Source organism: Parambassis ranga, chromosome 6 (assembly GCF_900634625.1).
Source record: "Parambassis ranga chromosome 6, fParRan2.1, whole genome shotgun sequence".
NCBI lineage: Eukaryota > Metazoa > Chordata > Actinopteri > Ambassidae > Parambassis > Parambassis ranga.
In genome coordinates this window covers 5,609,052-5,629,864 of record NC_041027.1, presented here as the reverse complement: position 1 = coordinate 5,629,864, position 20,813 = coordinate 5,609,052, and the positions used below count along the sequence as shown (strand labels likewise).

The following is a 20,813-nucleotide window of genomic DNA, read 5'->3' as shown; positions in this document are numbered from 1 at the left end:
AATTATTAAACGCATACAAACGAAGATACGATAGGGAAGGACAGGGTTTAAGTTAAGTAATAGTTTGGTTGAAATATATAACTGTAATTATTTTTTACGATTTAAGTGTATTAATATATTTTCTGACACAAATAGCCTATATGTGGACAGTATTTGTTTTTAAAACCGATTTTAATACAAGCTTGTGTTTTAATCTATCTAATAGTTCTGTGTTTAAAGAACAAACGTTTAACCAGGAGATGGCGCTTCAAATACGCACCTACATCTGGCCTCTTCAAATTTATTAGTATTCTTTGAAATATATGTACATTTGATTGAAGAATAAACTTTCTCTAACAACAACTTCAGCATCTTAATCTGGGCTACAATAAACACAAGCTGACCTGTGGCAGATGAATTCAAATCAACACCCATATTTATATACAGTAGCTGTGATTAGAACAGAAAATTGTTTCTGATTATATGACAGATGTGAGGGAGAAACGTGACATGTAGTGATGAAGATGGTGTTAGAAATGTCTTTGCAGACCCCATACATGGCAAATGTCAATTTTCAATTATAATAAAACAAATAAAAGACCGTGTGGGCTTCTTTCTGGGACATTTTTGTCTATTTGTGTCCATTGTAAGTCTACTTGTGGTCTGCTTGTCATTTTATGGTTTCATTTCATTGTGTAGTTTATTTTGTTGTTCTGTACTTTTGGACCTTATTCCAAACCTCCAAAGCTTTTGTTTCACCCCAACTTGGTCTCTGCGCATATGAAGCAATATCTATATATATTGTTATATAATCTAATCTGGTGTGTGCTAGTTTTGTCTGTGGTAAATTTGCGTTTTTTCTGTTTTCTTTTTGTGTCTCCTTTGTTTATTTGGCATCTTTTCAATTTATTTGGAGCTTCAGTGGTTATTTTGCATGTTTTTATTGTAGGTTTGTTTCTCTTTGTGAACATATTGACTTTATGATCATTGCATCTGTTTAGTAGTTTGTTTTGTATATTTGTGCCTGTGTCATTAGTGTTTAGCAGAGTTTGTTCGACAGTCCGTGAACGCATCGCGGGGTTTGTTGTGGTCCTGCGGGGCTGTGTCCCAGACAACCAATAAAGAAGGGCGGCTGCGATGTCACGTGACCTGCCCCTCCGGCCCCGCCCACCTCTCCTCCCTGATACTCAGCTTGTCCGGACGCCTCAGTCAGTTCATTCTCTCTCGGTGAACGGTTCTCGTCGCTGTGTCTTCTGCCGTCTGCGTCTGCTACAAAGCTCAAGAGTAATAAAGAAATAAAGTGCAGCCCCCTGTTCTACAAATACTGAAAATAAGTGCTCCTGCGACACTAACCAGCCGCGTGTCTGTCGTCTTTCTGAATTGAAAAAATGAAAACCAGATTTATCAACGGGGTTTCCACTTCCCCCTCCATGTCGCTGGGTCTGCTGGTGACCGAAAACGCCCTGCAGGTTCAGCCCGATACCCAGGAGGACTGCAAGGAGCTAGTCCGCGTCGACCAGCCCGACCCAGACACACGTCGCAAGGCGTATCTGTGGTGCAGGGAGTTTCTGCACGGAGCGTGGAAGAGCCTGGCTGATGCCGACTTTCACATCACCGTCATAAGGTACACAGTGTTCAATGTGCGTGTGGTAGAATTTAAAGCATCATTTCTGTTTACATGTGAACCCGCGCTCCCTTTAGCCTGTAAAGATGAGCTCATTCTTAGGCTGGGTCACAACAACAGCGTGACTATGTTGACTGTGAACACATGAATACTTTATGTTTGTCCAGTTAGGATGAAACAAAGTCGTTTTTAACCCACAAGCGAGAGAAATGGGATGTTTTGTGGTTAAAATTGGGCTCCACAGTGTGCTTTGTGTGTTCAAGCAGATGTTTAGACAATATTTACTGATCTCTTTCTGATACTTTAACCAGGAGGTTCTGTCCTTAACGTGATGACTCAGTAAAATAAAGCGACTAAACAAATGTCTCTAATCAGCTTGACATACAGACAACTAATCGTTCCTGTTCTTCCAGGGGCGGTCTGAGCAACAAGCTCTTCCTGTGCAGTCTCCCCGACTGCCTGGACTCTGTCGGGGACGAGCCGAGGAGTGTCCTGCTGCGCCTCTATGGGGCCATCCTGCAGGTGGGAGCCGCAGACTGTTTCACTGTAACACGCACACACACACAAAAGCAAACACTTAAAACATTGTGTGAGAAAGTAGTTTCCCCTGTTAGTCTGTGATTAGTGCTTCTAATCAGCTGTAAGATGGAGGGGTCAGAGGTCACTTATATACAGACAGCTGTGTGATGTGACAGTGCCACCAAAAGAGGTTATTGTGTGTGTGTGTGTCTGAAGGTCATATACTTAGCGTATGCATGCACATGTAGTTACGCCTTCACATGCGTGTGTGTGTGTGTGTGCGTGTTAGCCATTGTTGTACATGGTGATGTACCCCCATGGCTGTACATGCATGTGTTCTTTGCCGTAGGCTTCCCAAAGGAGCGTGCCTTGGGCACTCTATTCCAGGTGAACCCACCAAAATATACGGTACAGTATGAGATCTCTGAAATCTCAGCCTAATACAAAAAAGATGTAACACTCATGTAGCGCAACATGGGGAGGATTCAGTGTTGAAGGGAAACAAAGTGCTGAAAAACACCTCTCCTGCTTTTGTTCTTTCTTCTCTAAATCCCTGTCTTGTGATTCTTTTAAGAAGTCAGCCTCGTTTCTGAGCTAGAGCGGACACACAGAGAAGCCTGACGATGATTCTGCACATTTGCACCTGAAAAAACTAAACGGCTATCACTGTGTGTGTGTGTGCTCATTGTAGCCTCACAGTTTGCACACAAACACACAGATAAAGCACTTTCCTCTCAGCGGCTGCATTTTTTATCTTCTTTAGCATGATGTGGCCGGTGAGTCCAGAGGTCACGATCCCTGACTCACCCGGCAGTTAAGTGTGACAGAAACCACTTCAAAGCTCAAGTCACCACAAATACTGGAGTGGTGAGTTTAAGGCACATCAGACAGTTTGCACATCATCATCTGTTTGCTTCAGCTGGCTGAGATAAATATAACAATGTCACAGAGATCTGCTTCGGCCTCACAAGTTTCTCATCTTCATGCGTGCATTAAACCGCAGGTGGATGAGACCTGCATTAAGTATTAACTCACTTCTGTGTAATTGCTAATACACGTGCAAAGTGGTTAGCTTTTATTACTAGTGAGAGTAGAAACGCTGTGTCCTTCACCAAGGTAACTGCAGCCATCTCAGGACGAATTACTGATGTCTAATCAAAAAGCTAATATGATTAAGGGAACTCAGATGTCTTTGTCCGAGCGCACTGCCACTAATGATTAAACCGAGCTTAACTGCACCGGAGTCAGTGTATCTCAGCAAAGAAGATATGTGAGCAGATTCATTTAAAACATCCCACAGCAGGTTTCTTCTTTTCCTCTGACTCTCTGCTCTCTCTGTTTCTCTGTAAGTCAGGGGGAGTCTGTTTAACAATCCAAAAAAACTTGGTGTGTGTTTTTGAACATGTGCTGTCTGCACCGCAGGCACAGACAGCCTGGTGTCTTGATGTTCATGCGGGGGGCTTCCTTGTATTCATGGATAGTTCTTTCCTTTTTCTCTTGTTGATAGATGTCCTGTAATAAAGGAGAATCTCGACAGTCAAACAAAGAAAATCACTTCCAAGTAAGTAACTGGTGACGGTGCCACCATACAGTGCACTTCCACAACACTCCACCCCCTCCCCACTGATGGCTGCTTTCCTAAATCCTTGTTGATGAGGATCTGTCCGGGTCCTCTGAGGCAGCAGACGTTTGTGGGGATTCACAGAGAAGGCTCAGCCTTTTTTTTTTTTTTTAAACTTAAGTATTGATTTAACACCTGTCTCCCCTTTCTAACCTCCTGACGCCGCATGACTGTAATGTTGGAATGGAAATGTTATTGACCAATCCCTGTTTTTGTTTGTTTCCATTTCCGTTTTTTGTCTTTTATCTGCTCTGTTTGAGTAGATAAAAGTCACTTTGTGATAAAAGTGTGTACACAACAGTCAGTTTTTCTACCTTTAGTGTTGTTGATAGTGGAGCTTCTGTGTACTTAAACATAAGCAAATTACTTTTTTCCTCATAAAATACATGCAAAACTGTGTAAGACCAGACCCAAGAAAGGTAAACAAAAAAAGTATAAAAAAGTCAGTAATGTATTAAATAGTGCAGAAATCCTAATAAGGCCACTATACAATTAGAAAGGATGTGATATTTTTGGTGAAGTAATGTTTAATATACTTAACATTCCAGCCAAGCCTCATACCCGCCGGCCTAGAAATTCCTCCACGTCGTAATGTGGTTGCGACCTTTCACCTTCACATTAAGCTGGATGATGACTCTGCGTCATGCGGCGGCGGTGAGGTCATCAGCCAGTTAGCTATTGTTAAAACTCTGAATGCTTTTACGCAGCATTCTTCTAGTAAGATGTCAGTGTCTTAGGATAACCTCGCCTGCATCTGCCTTCCATAAAAACAATGCTGTCTGGTCAGGTTCAATCCTATTTGGATTAGATGGGGATGACGGTGAATAATCCCTGTGGGGAGTTTTCAGGCTTCACCACAGCAAAGTCGCTCACATGTCATTAAGAAGACACATGAATTGTTTCCACTCATTGCTCAGTTTTGAGATAATGTAATGATACACTTTCAATAATTCATTGAGAAGCAGAAACAGTTGAACAAATAAATAGTCATATTTTTAAAGGTTCTACTTGTGGGATTCAGAAAACCCTGGGTAACAGTGACACCTGTGGCCATTGAGTGTACTGCAGTCAGTTTTTCCCTCTTTTGCACTCGGAGCATTCAGGGTACAACAATTCAATCAAATATGTTTTGCTAACAATAGCCAGCTATGCTAAATTAACTAGCTAATCAATCCACCAACAATCCAACCCGACTATCAAGGTATTCTGGAGCGAAATGTGCTGCCCATTGTCAGAAAGTTTGGTCACAGTTGCGAGTCATAGGTCCTATGGCAGGATAATGACCCAAAACACACATATAACACACTCGGAGGAGCATAAAGGTCACTTTATAAATATTTAGAGGGTAGAGATGTCAAAAACACTGACACATAAATCAGAATATTTTATATTGAGTGCAATAATCAAATCGGTGAACTAAAAATCTGATCATGAGCTGTAAAGATATAACTTTGGACTTGTTATTAATGTTCAATATTTTTATGATAGTCTTAATGACTATTAGAATGATTAATAGAAAGAAAAATGACAGTCATTGTCACACATACATGCAGCCTGGCAGATGGGTGTTACATAACAGCGTATGCCCTCATTTCGGCCCCTATCAGTGACTGCTGACACGAGTTCACCGCTGTAGACGGATGACTGGAACATGTCACACCGGTTCTTCTCAGTTCAGATGGATTTGACTGGTCTGAACTTCATTAATCCAACCTCTTACTGGCTTGTTGACATACATAACAGTAGAGATAAGTATTGAGGTTAAAGCAGCAGCAGCTGTTTGCTGCCCACAGTGCACCTGCTTGCACGGCTCCAAGGCCAGCCACTAAATACCTCAGAGCAGAGGAGCAGCACTGATAGGTGACCATTGTTACATTGTTAAAATTCATTTGTAATCACTCAAATTCCAGAGCGTCTATGTGACACGCAGGGTTCAAGGATATTCAGATTTACTCCAGGAAGTTTCTGTTTCCTGTCTTAACAGCAGGAAACCGCGTGAGGGAGGCGTACATGACAGATGTTAAAATTCTTCTGTGTGTGAGCAGCAACTTCTATTGACTTGTTGATGGTTAACTTGTAAAATTAAAGAAGAGTTGTGTGTAGGTGTGTGTAAGAGAGAGTGAGTCGAATCAAACAAAGCACTATAAAAAATACTGGCATTTAAAATAGGTCAGAGGAAATAAAACATGGAGGACTGGAGGATGTAGGACTGCAGAGCTGACAGACTGTCGATATGGGAGCAGCTGGGTTCACTATGAGTACTGATGCTGCAGCAGCCTCTAAAACAGCCTCTAAAATGAACACATATCTGCTTATTTAGCCATTAATGTGTAAATAATGAAAGATTCTTATAAACTAAAAACTGCATTTGTAGTGAGGCATTGCAGGAGCAACCTATAATAGCCTTGAAACAATGCGTGAGTGACACTGATGTCATTGAACCTTTTCTAATAAAAGGCTAAGCTGCAGCTTCGATGTGACGCAATACAGCCTTGTCTGTGAACATGTCGCCCACAGCGGCCTTCTGATGATCTGACAGGCTCAGATGGTTCTACACTTGAGGGGGACCCCTTGGCAAGCAGCTCTATTTGCCCTTTTCTGTGCAAGGTTTAATATACAGGAGGTCAATCTGCATACATACATATGTAGGTCAAACTGAAACCCCTGACTGGATATATATACTCGCTGACTCACTGGAATGCTGTGATCCATCTCATAAGCAGACCCCGCAGGAGCAGCAGCATGTGTGTCAAGATGATTATGGTAATGTGGATAAGCATTCTGCAGATAAGGAGTTACGTAACAACAGGGAGCGTTCACCCTGATTGAACGGCTCTGTGAGTGAAACAGAATTAACTGAACTCCCATTTTTTTATTTGCTCAAGCTCTTCGTGAGGTTTTTTCCACTGTATGTTCGTTGATGGAAACATCTAAGCAGATAGGATGGTAGATATTTAAGTCTGTCCAGGAATTCTTCATATTCTGTTTAATTAAATAAAAAAAAATCACCCTTTTTTAATAAATAAATTTCATAGTACATTTTAAACATTCTGCCAGGAAAGAGGAACATGATTGTTTTTTTGATGAACTACTATATTTTTTAGTCACTTTCTTTGACATATATAACATCACCCATATGTTTCTGAAGAGTGCTTGGAAGCTTAGTGTGGGATGCTCTGGACATAAACTTGCTGATTTTTGCTGGAAGCTTATGGCAGTTGCTTCAATTTTTCAAGGAATTTCAAGGAACTGCAGGTTTTGTCAATCCCATATTGACATTCCCTTTTCATGTCCAGGCATTCAAACTCCTTGCTGACTTTGTCTCTTCAGAGATCACTGCTCTGTTTTGAGAGATGTGGTCACAGCATGGTTCAAAATAATCCAGAAAATAATCCAGCTCTTAACAAAACGGTATTGTTTTGTTAAGAGCTGACTTCCCGCTGGACTGTCCGTATGAAACACATTCCCCTGGCTGATGGCCAAAGACCTGGAGCTCGGATCCAAATCCCTGCAGCTATTCATCTGAAGGTTATTCACTTAAGAGTGGATGGATCGCACCACACAACACAGCGCTTTTTACTGCAGCCTCTTAGGTTTTTTTTTTAAAGAGTGCAGAATGCAGCACAATCTGACTACCACATTATTTATATTAAATGGGCAATCAGCAATTTGGTTTAGAGAGATAGGCTAAAAATAATAGTACAGTGAAGACATAACACAGTGACTCCGTCAGCCGTCCCTGCTCAGTACACCGGTCAGCTCTGCAGCACTCTCATCGCCTGGTGGTGCATGACTCTTCTGCACTGACACCTGTGTGTTTGCAAATGAATGAGCTCTTTCTCTCCTCTGCCAATGACATCCTGCCTGTTTGGTGAGAAGCCCGAGTTTTCTGCCTGCTCCACACAATAGACTGGAGGAGAATCAAGTGTGTGAGAAGCCAGCACACAGCTTTCAGTCTTTCAGGCTCCAGAAGACATGTTTGTGTTGGTATGAGAGAAGGTTCAACCTTGAACCCCTGTTGGGGTTTACAGGCTGCATGTGTGGGAGTTTTGTGTATCTCTAAGATAAAGCCAGAAAGACAAGGCTGTCGTCTCTGCTTCGGCTGCTACAACAGCGACTGCTGCTCTGAGCCGGCCAAGACTTCCTGGAAGTTTGAATCTACCTCTTGTGTTCTCCTCTATCCACTCTGACAGGCAAAGCCAACTAACCCTAACCACAGAGTTCAGTGCTCTTCCATCCGTCTCCTCCACCCTCCTTTCTTCCTGAGCCCCTTTCAGACGTGCATACACAATGCTGTGGCATCACACGTCACAGCCCGTCCTTTCACTGTAAAGTAGCTTCTTACTCAGACAAGATGAGCAAATGTACAGTTTTATGTTGCATTTTTACACCAATGATGGGGGTAGTAGAGATGGTGGAGGTGTAAATAATGTGTTACTTTGTGTGTGTGTGTTTGCAGGGGGCGGAGGCCATGGTGCTAGAGAGTGTGATGTTTGCGATCTTAGCGGAGAGGGAGCTAGGACCAAAACTCTATGGCATCTTCCCTCAGGGCCGCTTGGAGCAGTATGTCCCTGTAAGTCACCATGCATGTGGTAACGTGATATAAAACGAAATATTAATATTTTATGCAACTTTGGGGATGAAAAATCATTTTTTTTCTCTGTTTGTTTTACAGTATTAAAATGTGTTAAAATATATGTAATTAATAGCAAATAGCTATTAAGGTCAACATATTTTAGAGTGTGACCTAAAATATGCTGAGTCATGAATCACAGAATGATGCTCTTATAAATAAAATAATCCATTATTAATAATAAAATCCTGTTAACAGAGTCGTAAACTGGACACCTGTGAGTTAAGCGACTCCAGCATCTCAGCAGAGGTCGCAGAGAAAATGGCGAAGTTTCACGGAATGACAATGCCCTTCAACAAGGAGCCAAAATGGCTGTTTGGAACAATGGATAAGTAAGTCATTAAGGTCTTTGAGTCTTCATGTAAATACCCTGTTAGAAAGCTGCCTTTTTCAAAGCGTCAACAAACACTGTCGATTACATATCAGCTCTTATCGGGATGCACCTCCGTTTGAAATGCGGATGTGTTTACAGGGTTGTGCGCTACCTTGCGCAATGTGTGTCAGCGTGTGGTTATAAAGTCCATTGTTCCATTCCACTAATATTGTGTGTATCTAAATACTCACTTATCACTGACTGAGTCATATAGAATGAGCATTTTTTTGTTCGTTTTCCAGGCGTGTAACTGAATCTGTAAATTTCCACCTTTACAGAAACACCAAATATATTACAGTAACAATATTGAGGCAAAATTTCCTGGAAAACAATGCCTTCTTGAAAATTTACCTGTTTACAAAGTGTATTCTTGACATGATGGGTTATCTTAAAGGCAGATTAATAAGATTTTAGTGCTTAGTTTTTGTAGGCTGTTTTTATGTGACATGTCATACTCTGCCTAAAACAAGCTTTAGTAAGATTGCACACTGCAGTTCTCCAAATGGCCACTTGAGGCTGACTCCAAAAATGAGCCGAGCTCCAATAAATCTAAGATATTTACAGCCTGTTATAAAAACGTGTCCACAGCTGACTTTCTTGTGCTAATAACAAGCACACAAAGTGCGACAAATGTATCAAACACCTGGTTCATAGATAGAGAATGGAAACTGTGCACATTTGCTGACACAAGCTGCCTCTCATTAAAGTGTATTAAGTATTAACAGCTTGATGTTACCGTCATCAGGTACTTGAGCCAAGTCATGAGACTGAACTTCACCCGGGAGTCACATCTGCGCCGTTTCAACCGACTGCTCGGCTACAACCTCCCACAGGAGATGGAAATGTTGAAGTAGGTTCCTGTGCACACACACACGCATACGCACACACATTCATAAACCATGCATTGCATGTGCTGTTGTGTAACACATGTGTAGATCCTATTATTCTGTTTTTTCATAGAAAATGACAAAACATCAATGTTATTTTCTGAGATTGTGTCTCCACTTGGTATCAGCTGATAAAAACATTTGGGTAATTTTAATCTGGGGCGAAGTCGGTTTCTGTTTACGTTGTTATATGATGATATCATTGTTTTTGCATGTTCAGGTCTCTGCTGGAATCCACTCACTCTCCTGTGGTGTTCTGCCACAATGACTGCCAGGAAGGTAAAACACACAGACTCCACAGTTCCTGTTATAGTATTCAATATTCTTGTTGTTGTGTGAGTAAACTGTTGTTTATACATGTGTCTGTGTGTGTGCTGCTTATAGGGAACATCCTGCTGCTGAAGGGCCGCCAAAGCTCCGACAAACAGAAGCTGATGCTTATTGACTTTGAATACAGCAGTTACAACTACAGGTACGTTACTGACAAAACGCTCACCTACACCCAAGGGTGTCATTCAGTTCTTCTTTACTGTGCCATAAGAGTATATACACACAAATGTTGAACAGCCAGGCGGGGGGTGTACAGACAATCAGGAAATCCTCGGGGGGACTTCCAAAATAAAACAGGAAATACAACAGAAACTAACAACAAAAGCCAAAAATGTGACTTTTTTATTTTTACTTGGTTAATTAATAAACAAACATGTTAACAATTTGGAGTTTAAGTGATACGAAAGTTTCTTTCACTTTTGTATCACCATGAATTATTTATAGTTTTAGATGACTTTCCTTCATGTTGAACCTTATCAGTTTAATCATGTGTTCAAAGTACTAAACTTAGGAAAGATAGGAGTCAGAAACTAGGTCATGGAGAAACTAAAGGAAAGTGAACAATTTAAAAAACAATCAGACTCTCCCATTTCAGTCAAACAGCCTGACTAACCAGTTTATTCTGTTGAGTTGTTGATGTAGGGAAGTGAAACTTAGAAGACGAGAGGAAGGAAGTTTCAAACTTATCTGGGACTTTTTGTCCTTGTCCTTTATTTTTTGTTCTTACAGAACAGAGACTGTGTGCTGTTGTCACATTATGTGGCATTCGTACAGTTTGTCAGTAAATAGAAGATGTTTGGGGATATACCGGTACTGTATATACCCTCTAGTTTGTATTAAATTACTGGGAAATCTCTGGGATGCCTAGACAGAGTTTACTTTAACTATGAATCCCTCTCTGTGAAGGCTCAACATGCTTAATATTAGAACAAATACACATGAATAATTACTAGTATAATGATGATTATAATATGATTGATATAAAAATAAGAAAGTGATATTTAATATTTGACTATCCAATGCTTGTTTGTGTCATTTTTGACACTCTGGGTCTCTGTACTTCATGTTTTAAACAACGTAATGTATCAAAAAACACTGCCTGATCCCAGCACTCAGACAGACTATGCTGAGGCTTAAATCTGCGTCAGCTGCTACTGCTGCTGCGTCACCATCACCATCATTCATCCTCCTGCCAGTTATTTTCCTCCCATCTAGCTGTCAGTGCTCTGAAACAAGATGAGAAGGGCAATACCAAAAAGAAAGACAGCAAAATCAGAGGGAAAAACAGCATATATATATATATATATATATATATATATATATATATAGATAGATAGATAGATAGATAGATAGATAGATAGATAGATAGATAGATAGATAGATAGATATAGAGAGAGAGAGAGAGCATCAATGCTCTGCCTCACTCTGGCCGTCGTACATGGCCTCCTTACTGTTAAAATATTCACTGCAGCTGTTATGTAACCAGAATTTGGCTGGTTAGTGAGGATGCCCAGGATACAGGCGACAATGGAAACCTGTCAGTATTACTAATGGAGGCCATGATGCACTCAGACATAGACTATGATGCATACTTTGTAAAATGAAGTTTTTGTGTGACTGAAGGTGCACTTGTTTTTTTTTTGTTTTTTTTTTAATTCTCTCAACGAGCTATGTTTGAATTCCTAAGCGCCCTCCCCCCTTAGCTCCCTTTAGCATGGCCCCCTTTAAATCCTTTCATATGTTGCTCAGCGTACACGTGGCCATGTGAGCACCGGAAGAACACGCCCACCAATAAGACAGATTCTGGGAAGGACACAGGCAGGATGAATGTAGTTCATTGCCTTCATATCTGCAGAGTGAAGGAGGGAGGAACAGCTCCCAGTATCCTGATAGCAGCGTGGATATCATTGTGCTACCTTCACTGCCATCACATTTGAATGCAGTCTATTGTGATGACCATAAATGCTCCCTCTATGTGGTCTCCATATATTTTGTGTATATAATGTATTTTTAAATTAATGGATGTATAAAACAATAGCTGTTAAGGTTGTAAATGCATTGGAATATTTTACAAAATGTTTTAAAATTGAAGGAACTGGCCTCTGTAGATTATTTTATAAGGATTTTAAATGGGGATGTGACTGCTTTGCTTGATTGACATTTTAATTTGCTTATATCTGTGTCTTACGTGCATTATTTATATATTTTGAGTATTGTTTTAATATGTTATAGTCTGTAAACTTTATATAGTTTTGTTAAAGCTGCATAGCCACGTGTTCATCTAAAGGCCTCACCAGTCTCATAATGTTTCCCTCTTCATCTGTTAACCCTTTCAGGGGATTTGATATCGGCAACCACTTCTGTGAGTGGATGTACGACTACAACTGCGACGAGTTCCCTTTCTTCAAAGTCAACACTCAGAACTACCCTACAAAAGCCCAGCAGGTGTTGTACCGACATGTTAGCTCTGCTGTCATCTTACTTCATTTATTTATTTATGGTTTTTTTTGCTAACGATCTGCTGTCTGCTGTGGTTTTTTACGTGCAGCTTCACTTCATTGAAAGCTACCTGCGTGAGTCCGATCAGGGGTTTGACAACCTGAGCGCCGAGGACCAGATGAAGCTGAAGGAGGAGCTATACGTGGAGGTCAACAGGTGAGCTCAGGTGTAAAAAAACAAAACAAAACAAAAAAAACAGACTCGAGGTCACTCGTGCACAAGACTTGAAATACAAAACTAAATGTCTGTGTTTTTGTTTTTTTTAATGGCAGGTTTTCTTTGGCCTCTCACTTCTTTTGGGGCTTGTGGTCCATCATCCAGGCCCGGCTGTCCACCATCCAGTTTGGATACCTGGTAAATATCAGATTTTATGTTCTCCCCATGTATTCCTATTAGCTTTTTTGAGTGTCTGTAGACAGCTACAAGACAGGGGAAGTATTGTGCTGGAGGGTGATATATATGGTCAATATTTACTGTAGAGGAGGTCAGATCAGGCTGCCATGTTACACTGATAGAGGAAAGTGCTGATATAGTTCACTCTTTCACAGTGTCCTCTTAAAAAGTTGGCCTTTCCTGGCCTGCTTTTAGAAACATGGCTGGAAATAATTACCATATTTTCCGGACTATAGGTCGCACCAGCTAAAAAAAAAAAAGGACGCAACCCGGTGTCTATTCTGTTGCTGACCATGAGAGGTGGGCCTACGTAAATCAAATAAGCTGTCTGGAATTAGCGGCCTATCGACCAATCAGAACATAGAATTCCTTATCATAGCCAGGTGCGGGGTCTGATTCTCAGCTGCAAGCACACTTTCCATATATTTGTAATGGGACGCCAGGACACAAGGCTAACAAATGATATATTTCAATATATAAGTCGCATACCCAGCCAAAGGATGAAAAAAAGTGTGACTTATAGTCTGGTAATAGTCTGGTCAGTGGCCTGACCATCAGATTTCCTGTGTTGCAGGAGTACGCCCAGGCCAGATTTGATGCCTACTTCCAGCAGAAGAAGATCTGGGTGGTCTAACAGAATCGGACGATTGAATAGATCATCACACAACATATTCAGCCCAGAACGCAAGAGTGACATACTAACCTTCATCACAGTTCAGAGGTTGCTCCCTGCTTCTGCCTTCCAACCATATCGCTAACACAAGCGCTTTGAACAGGAGGAAAAGGAGGAGGATGTTTTTTGGGAGTTCCGGCTTAGTTTTGAAATGTTAACATTGCATCAATGTGTATGTATGTATAGATCATTCCCTGATGGAAATGCTCTGCGGGGGAGAAAAAAAAAAACAAAATGCAAACCTCCGGGTAGATTTTCTGCTCACTGAAGCGGCCAATTGCTACTTATGTACGTATATTATATATAGATCTCAGTGTGCCAGTAGCTCCTGGTCCTGTCATTTACTGATGGGCTTATTTGTTGTTGGCTAGAACGATAACTTGGATCGACAGGTCCAGTTTTCTTGATATTACACAGATATTACTGTTTGTTGGATTTTTCTGTTTACTATTTACCTTTAGGCCACAGCAAATACACTTATTTTATATTTTTAAGTAATGTGAATAGTTTCCTTTGGGCCACGTACTCCACCAAAACAAAGAGACAAATCAGGCTCAGGCCTGGTTTATTTGTGGCTTCTTTACTTTAATGCTGTGACTTTTTTTTTTTGCTCAACTGTGGATTTACGGTAATATTGTGGATCACTGTGACAAGTAGATCTCTGCGTAGTTTACACTTCGGTTCTGCGTGCTCTGATTTCGCCCCAGCCTGTTTTGGCTGAACTCTTGATTGGCACTGTGACAGCGGCTCGTTGTTGTGGTAATGGATGCTGGTGCCACATCATGGTAGCCACAATCCATTTAATTATGTATTTAACTGGACCACTCTTAAGAAATTCAACACTGGAACACACAGTGTTTGACAGACAGTCAAACTCACCTAAAACTGTGACTAATTCATCCAATCGTTCTGAGTCTACCTCAGTCTGCACCAAGTGCACCAGACACTTGGACCAAGCTGTAGTAGGCTACACTGACTTATCACCTGCTGCTAACACAGCCTTAACATTGCCTTTAAATGGTCATTGGGATTTTATTTTTATGCAGGCCACTCTCAGCTACAGTAGCAGTGCCTATTAGACGTCAAAGCCTAAAGAGACTAAAAGTGACTTCATGCTAAGCCCCACAAGTTTACAAGTTTTTACTGTACAACAGCAGTAGTTTGAAATCGAATTACGCACTTTGTTGGCTTGTGCTAAAAATACCAATGCTAAGGCCAAACATCATCTCGTCCTACAGAACCAAATCACACATTTGGAACGTGTTGTTTTTCAATGTTCTACCTAAACAACAACGATTGCACTCCTGCAGTAAAGTACCTGTAGGAAGTCAATTAAATATGGTTTTACAATGTAACGCTTTGGTTGAGCAGCTTTTAAACAATATTCCCTGTTTATCTGTGAGATTTATGCAGCATGGAAGCCACCAAACTATAACGGATCACTACAGCAGTAACCCGATACTGGCCTTCGAATGTCTACCGTGGCACTTTTAAGGATACTTAAAGTACAGTGAATACCTGTGGGTCGTTGACATTTTAGTTTTTATAAGTGTATTTTATAGTATATTTTATTGTTATTTCCTGTTTTGTGTTATATTTGCAGCGGAACATGTGGTCCAACCGTAGAATGTGCAGTGGATTATAACGGACAGTTTAAAAGTATTACTGGTACATCTTTACAATCTTAGTTTTCTCTTCTTACTTGACCAGAATGTGTTTTTTTTTTCTTTCTATCTTTATGATTTTTTTTTTAATGTAAGTTTTGCACTGATCTGTCACTATTCTACATAATATCTGGTTGACACCATATAATTGTAGTACATTCCATGATACTTACTTTCAGTATCACACACACACTGTGGACCAAAAACTTCACTGTAATTGGTTCTTTCAGTAAAAATAATAATCAGTCTTTCGTATAGAGAACAAACACACCGTCACTGTATGTATAAATTCACGACTATATAGAAAAACTATCCAAATATAAACAACAAACTTGTCTCTTGTTACTTTTACGACTGTTCATTGTGTTGATATATTCCAATTTTTTTTTTCTTCTGTGACCTCTGATAACATTTTGCAGTCTATGCAGCTATAGTGGATGCATATGATGAACTCATAACTTGATATGATACATTTGGGTGAACTGCAGCAGCACAGAAAAAGGACGTTGGCTAATAAGTGTACTGCTTTGCACAAATAAAAAGTCAAAAAGGAAAAAAAAAACAGCTGATCCAGTACTTTTGTGTTTGAACATGTGTTCATGTGCTCGAGCACCTGTGACCAAAGGGGCATTTCCTTATAGGTGCCCTTTTTTCAGGAGTTCTTGGAACAACAGTGGAAGTGAACTTTGGCCAACACTCGTACCACCTCGCACATAAACAACATGGTCAGTTGATTGGATCTAATCTGACTATGAGTGTGTGTGTGTGTCTAAAGGCAGCTAAAGAGTCCACTGAAGGAGGTATAAATTGGCTGAATGGTGCCGATAATTTGCTCAAGAGTCTGGACTTTCAACCAGGGAATGAGGTGACAATGAATAGCACTTGTGTAACTGGCATTGAGTACTTGTCATGTAATATATAGTTTTATTCACACCGACATGAAGCGTCCCAGTTTTTCTGTGAAATATAGATAAATCAGTAGCCTATCCCAACTGTATATGGGTGAGAGGCAGGGTACACTCTGGACAGGTCACCGGTCCATCACAAGGCAACATACAGGCAAACAACCATACACACTCACACCCACGGGCAATTTAGAGTGACCAATTGACCTAACAAATACGTCTTTAGAATGTGTGAGGAAGCTGGAGTACCCGGAGAAAACCCACGCAGGCACAGGGAGAACGTGCAAACACACAGAACACAGAAAGGCCCCAGTCATAATCACAGGATCATATTGTATGATAATCCGATAAATGCAGTGCATGAACTAACACTCAGGAGTCTGAGGTTCAAGTCGCCTTGAAACCATAAGCAGTTTTGTTTTCACCTGCAGTTAAGTTTTATTTATAATTGAATTGACAATTGAGTTGGAAAAAAGACTGGTTAAGGTTAGGTTTCAAAAACAGGCTAAAGCTTTGGGTAAAGTTGGTATCAATGTGTCGTCATTTGCAGCTGCTATAATTGTGAAAGGCTTCAAGACCGTTGTGAATGTAGCTTTCATTTCGTTTTTTTCCCTTACAGTTGGGTTAGCCATTAAAACACAAGAAGTTAAGGTCAGGTCTTATATATATCGGGGTACAACTTTAGGTTCTCATGCTCGCTGTCACAAAAATGATTCATGTTCATATGCACAAAATGATACGGTCAAAATGATGTGAAGTCCAGAGCGAACCATCTCAACAACTAATGCTACATGTTCATGTTCCCCAAAGGATGAAGCTTACAGACCTTTAACCTTTTATCTAAAGACACCAAGAGGTTAAGGTTACACACAACAACTAGTTCCTGAAATCTATTAAACATGGTACATAGTAGCATATACAATACATGATGTGGCAGAAGTTAAAGTGTAACAGGCTAGAATTTCTTTCAATTTTTTGCAATGTTCTTGTTGCTGCAGTGTGTTTGACGCAGTCAGAGCAGATTTATGTGGAAAGCTCATTGAGATAATGGACACTGAGACGAGTGAGACGGCGGAATGCTGGACTGAGAGTAGTGATGAGTCACACTTGGCCGCGTGGAACGAAGCTGTAGCCAAATACAATGTTCATACACCACAAGATCACCTTTGCTGACGTCACACCGCAGCCAACGACAGCAGGTCTGCAGTTTCAGTGATACAGCTACTGTTCATCTGGCTCTGTCACTCTTTCACTGATGGCCTGTTGCTTCAATTAAATACAACATTGGGCAACAACAACAAGGTTGTGTGTGTGGTTCATATCGTGATGTGAGTCAGATGCCACTCTGGAGAATTATCAGTGTTTGGGTGAGTACTTTGCCCTGTCAGGACCCACAGAAATGGAAAAACCCAGACTGGATCACAATACATTAAGACAAAATGTTTAGTAGTGTCATGTCCAGATTGTGGGCAAAAACTAGATATAACATCTAAAGTAAACTACATGACATACAGGTTCAGGGTTATTGTCAAGAAAATGTGGCATCAGCCTATTGTCTAAGGTGTCTTTACAATGAGTCTGGGACTCACAAAGGGTCATGGTCCAAATGGATTTAAAATACTTTTACAGAATCAGGTGACCAAAATCATGGCGCTGTCTTTACCCATATTGTTGTGAATGAGTATTTGTGCATAGGTTTGATGTAAAGGTTTAAGACACATGTGTGTGAATCAAAGGCTAGAAGCAGTTAGCTTAGCTGAAAGACAGAGCAAAGCGCTAGTATGGAACTTCCAAACAAGTAACTGCTAGCTAAGTTAATGTAATACTGTGACATACAGATTACTGATCAGGTAAAGAAGTGATATTTTAGATAACGAATGAATGTTTTCCCTAATATTCTCTTCTTCTTGTGTAACTACAACAACTGCATGATGTACAGAACACATCATCCAGTCATCCAGAGACCAGTTTTCTACCAGGCCCCCAGACATGCTTAATTTCTGCTGTGAAGCTAAACCTTTTTTTAAATTTATTTTAATGGAGGTTTTATTTATGAGCAGTTTTCGGAAGCCAGGCTCAAGTGGCCACTTAAGGAAGTGCAGTATTTTTTTGGAGCGTGTGTGTACAGATCAACAAACTGTGAATCAATGCTAATTTGTGAACAAGAGTAGTCAAATGGCAGCGTTTTAATCAAAGGTCAAGAAGCAGACATACAGATTTTTTTTAGAGAATGATTCATTGTTACTAGCATAAGAAATACATGTAGTTGTGTTCACAACTTTTCAGATGTTGCTAAAAAGTCCATTCTCCCCTCAAAAAGAATAAGGAAACAGACAGATGACAGCGAGACTTCTGTAGGTGTTGTTATTAAAAAGAAAGAAAAGCTAGAGATACAAAAGGAGCCATGGAGGTAACAGGTAAAATAGTGGAAAGGGGTCTTACTCTGTGTATCTGTGTTTGTGGTTGTGTTTAAGACCGAAAGGAATGCGAACCCCCCAGCAAGCAGAAATGGAGGAAGGGACAAAGGTCAACAAGTGTTGCTTAAGGCTCTCTTTCTTCAACCTGAAGAAACAAAGAAAGTGTTTCATAGTGAGACAAAGACACATCTTCATGGTTTTTCTCTTCGTGATTGTAGCACATCCAGACACGTGACAATAACATTTCAAACATTTTGGCCCCGAACATGTGGTGGAGCTACGAGGAAGAGCTTTAGTGTATCTGTCACAGACACACAGAGGTTCCCACTGCTGACACAGAGACCAACAGCACGACAAGAATGCAGTGCAGAGGAATGTTAACACAAAGAGTAGTGGGGAGGCTAAAAGTGTTGGCATGGTCAGCTGGAGAGCTGAGGCTTGTTTACATCTATGTGACCCACCTGCTGTTCGTGCTTTAAAAAAAAACAGACACTCAACTGTGACAGCAGAACTGACGCTGGGTGTGTCTTTGACTGGCGGCGACATAACAGCTCATCACAATGCAGGCCTGAATCTGCAAATACACAAACAGGCAAGACGTTCAGGCGGGAGGAGAGAGAGGTCAGGTCAGAATGATGGACGAACGTGTCAAAGCAGCACTTGCTTGTGATACAAACATAACTGTGTCAGGCCAACGTGCATGTTTTTGTCTGTTTTGCCTATCAGTGTAGAGGTATATGGTGGTCATGCTCTGAGATCCATGCTTTAGAAGGATTCCTTTCTCTTTGCTGACCAGTATCATTCCAGTATCAACAACAGCAACCAAACATTCTTCCAGAAAGGTCTGGAGGAATTTGAACCATTTCCTCAGTACGGAGCAGCTTCAGTTCTGGCATGTTGGTGGGGGTCCTTACATGAACTGTTTCAGGAGCATTTTCATTAGAATTTCCTTGTTGAATTCATTGGTATAATTCAGAAATCATTGTTCCATCAATGCAGATTCAAAGTTTTTCTGGCTTATATGCAGCAAGAACAATGCTAAGCCATGATATTACCACAACCTTGGCTGCAGCCATGCAGCATCATTCTTTCTTCCAACATCAGGCTTCTTATTTAAGCCAAATCATTCTATGCTGGACTCATCCATCCATAACATATTTTTCCAGCAGCCCTCCAGCAGTTTGTCCATGTGAGCTTTAAGAAAATTACAGACAGGCATCAGTGTTTGTTTTGGAGGGCAGTGACTTTCTCTTTACAGGTTACCCTGGGTTCCTTGGTAAACTCACAGCCTATCTGGTGAGTATTCTTATGCGGATAGATGACTCCTGTGAAGGGTTAACAATGGTCTTGAATTTCCCCCATTTGTACACAATCTGTCTGTCTCCAGCTGCACACAGATCAGTTCTAATTTGATGATGATAGTAATCCAACAGTGCCATCTGGTGGCTGTTGTGGACATTGTGGCTCTACCTTCTATGGCTAAAGCCCACAAAGCTGCCTCCTGCCGTCTGAGTTAGTTCAATCTGTCTGCAATCTCATTTTTTTACAGTACAATATAAATAAAGAACATTTGTTTGAGTATCAGTAATGACTGACTGTGATGTAAAAGGAACCAGCAACAATCACTTGAGCAGCAAATTTGGTCTGACTGTCTGAGGAATTTCTGTTTGTGTGGGAGGAAACCAAACCAAACTGGGCAAAAGCCTTCTGACCCAAGCATAAAGCTCCGCCATTTGTTTATTCCCTGTCCACTTAGCTTAATAAGATGAGCTGCAGCAGGTGCTGCTGATGATCAGGCCTTGATAAATTGATCATCAGCAGGTGTGCTGCTGACCTCTATAAAAACAAACGTTTTGGCAGTTTGCTGCTCTGGAACATTCAGGTGTGTGTTAACACAATGACAAGAGAGAAAATAAGGAACATACTAGTGGCACATGTAGGGCTGCCCATCCATCAGAATAATAAAAGAGTCAGGTAATGGTCTAATCAAAATTCAGACCTTAAGCTCATTGAAACACTGCGGTGGGACCTTAAAATAGTTGTTGTGTGTAAGAGAGAATGCATGTTTCAGCTCTGAGCCAGGACTTTTATTGACTTTTATATTTTGAAATCCCTAACCTCACTCACCTATCAGGTGTCTTTGTCTTCCCCTTCTTCGTGTGCTTCCTCCTCTTCCTCCTCCTCCTCCCCCTGGTGATCAGCTGCTCCTCCCTAATGTGCCTCACCTGTGTCTCATCATCTCTCCCTCCCTTGTGTATATATTGATAGTGCTTCCCTTCACTCCCTGCCAGTTTGT

General features: G+C 40.9%; 1 protein-coding gene across 1 annotated transcript; it reads left to right on the top strand.

The window, feature by feature from the left end:
- The first annotated feature begins 1,184 nt into the window (after nt 1-1,184).
- Nucleotides 1,185-15,537, top strand: chka (choline kinase alpha). Its single transcript, XM_028407844.1, has 12 exons — nt 1,185-1,603; nt 2,017-2,125; nt 3,630-3,683; nt 8,203-8,316; nt 8,575-8,708; nt 9,495-9,599; nt 9,857-9,915; nt 10,021-10,108; nt 12,303-12,411; nt 12,515-12,621; nt 12,738-12,819; nt 13,433-15,537. The coding sequence occupies exons 1-12, from the start codon at nt 1,368-1,370 to the stop codon at nt 13,490-13,492; spliced, it is 1,257 nt and encodes a 418-aa protein (XP_028263645.1). The 5' UTR covers nt 1,185-1,367; the 3' UTR covers nt 13,493-15,537.
- The last annotated feature ends 5,276 nt before the right edge of the window (nt 15,538-20,813 follow it).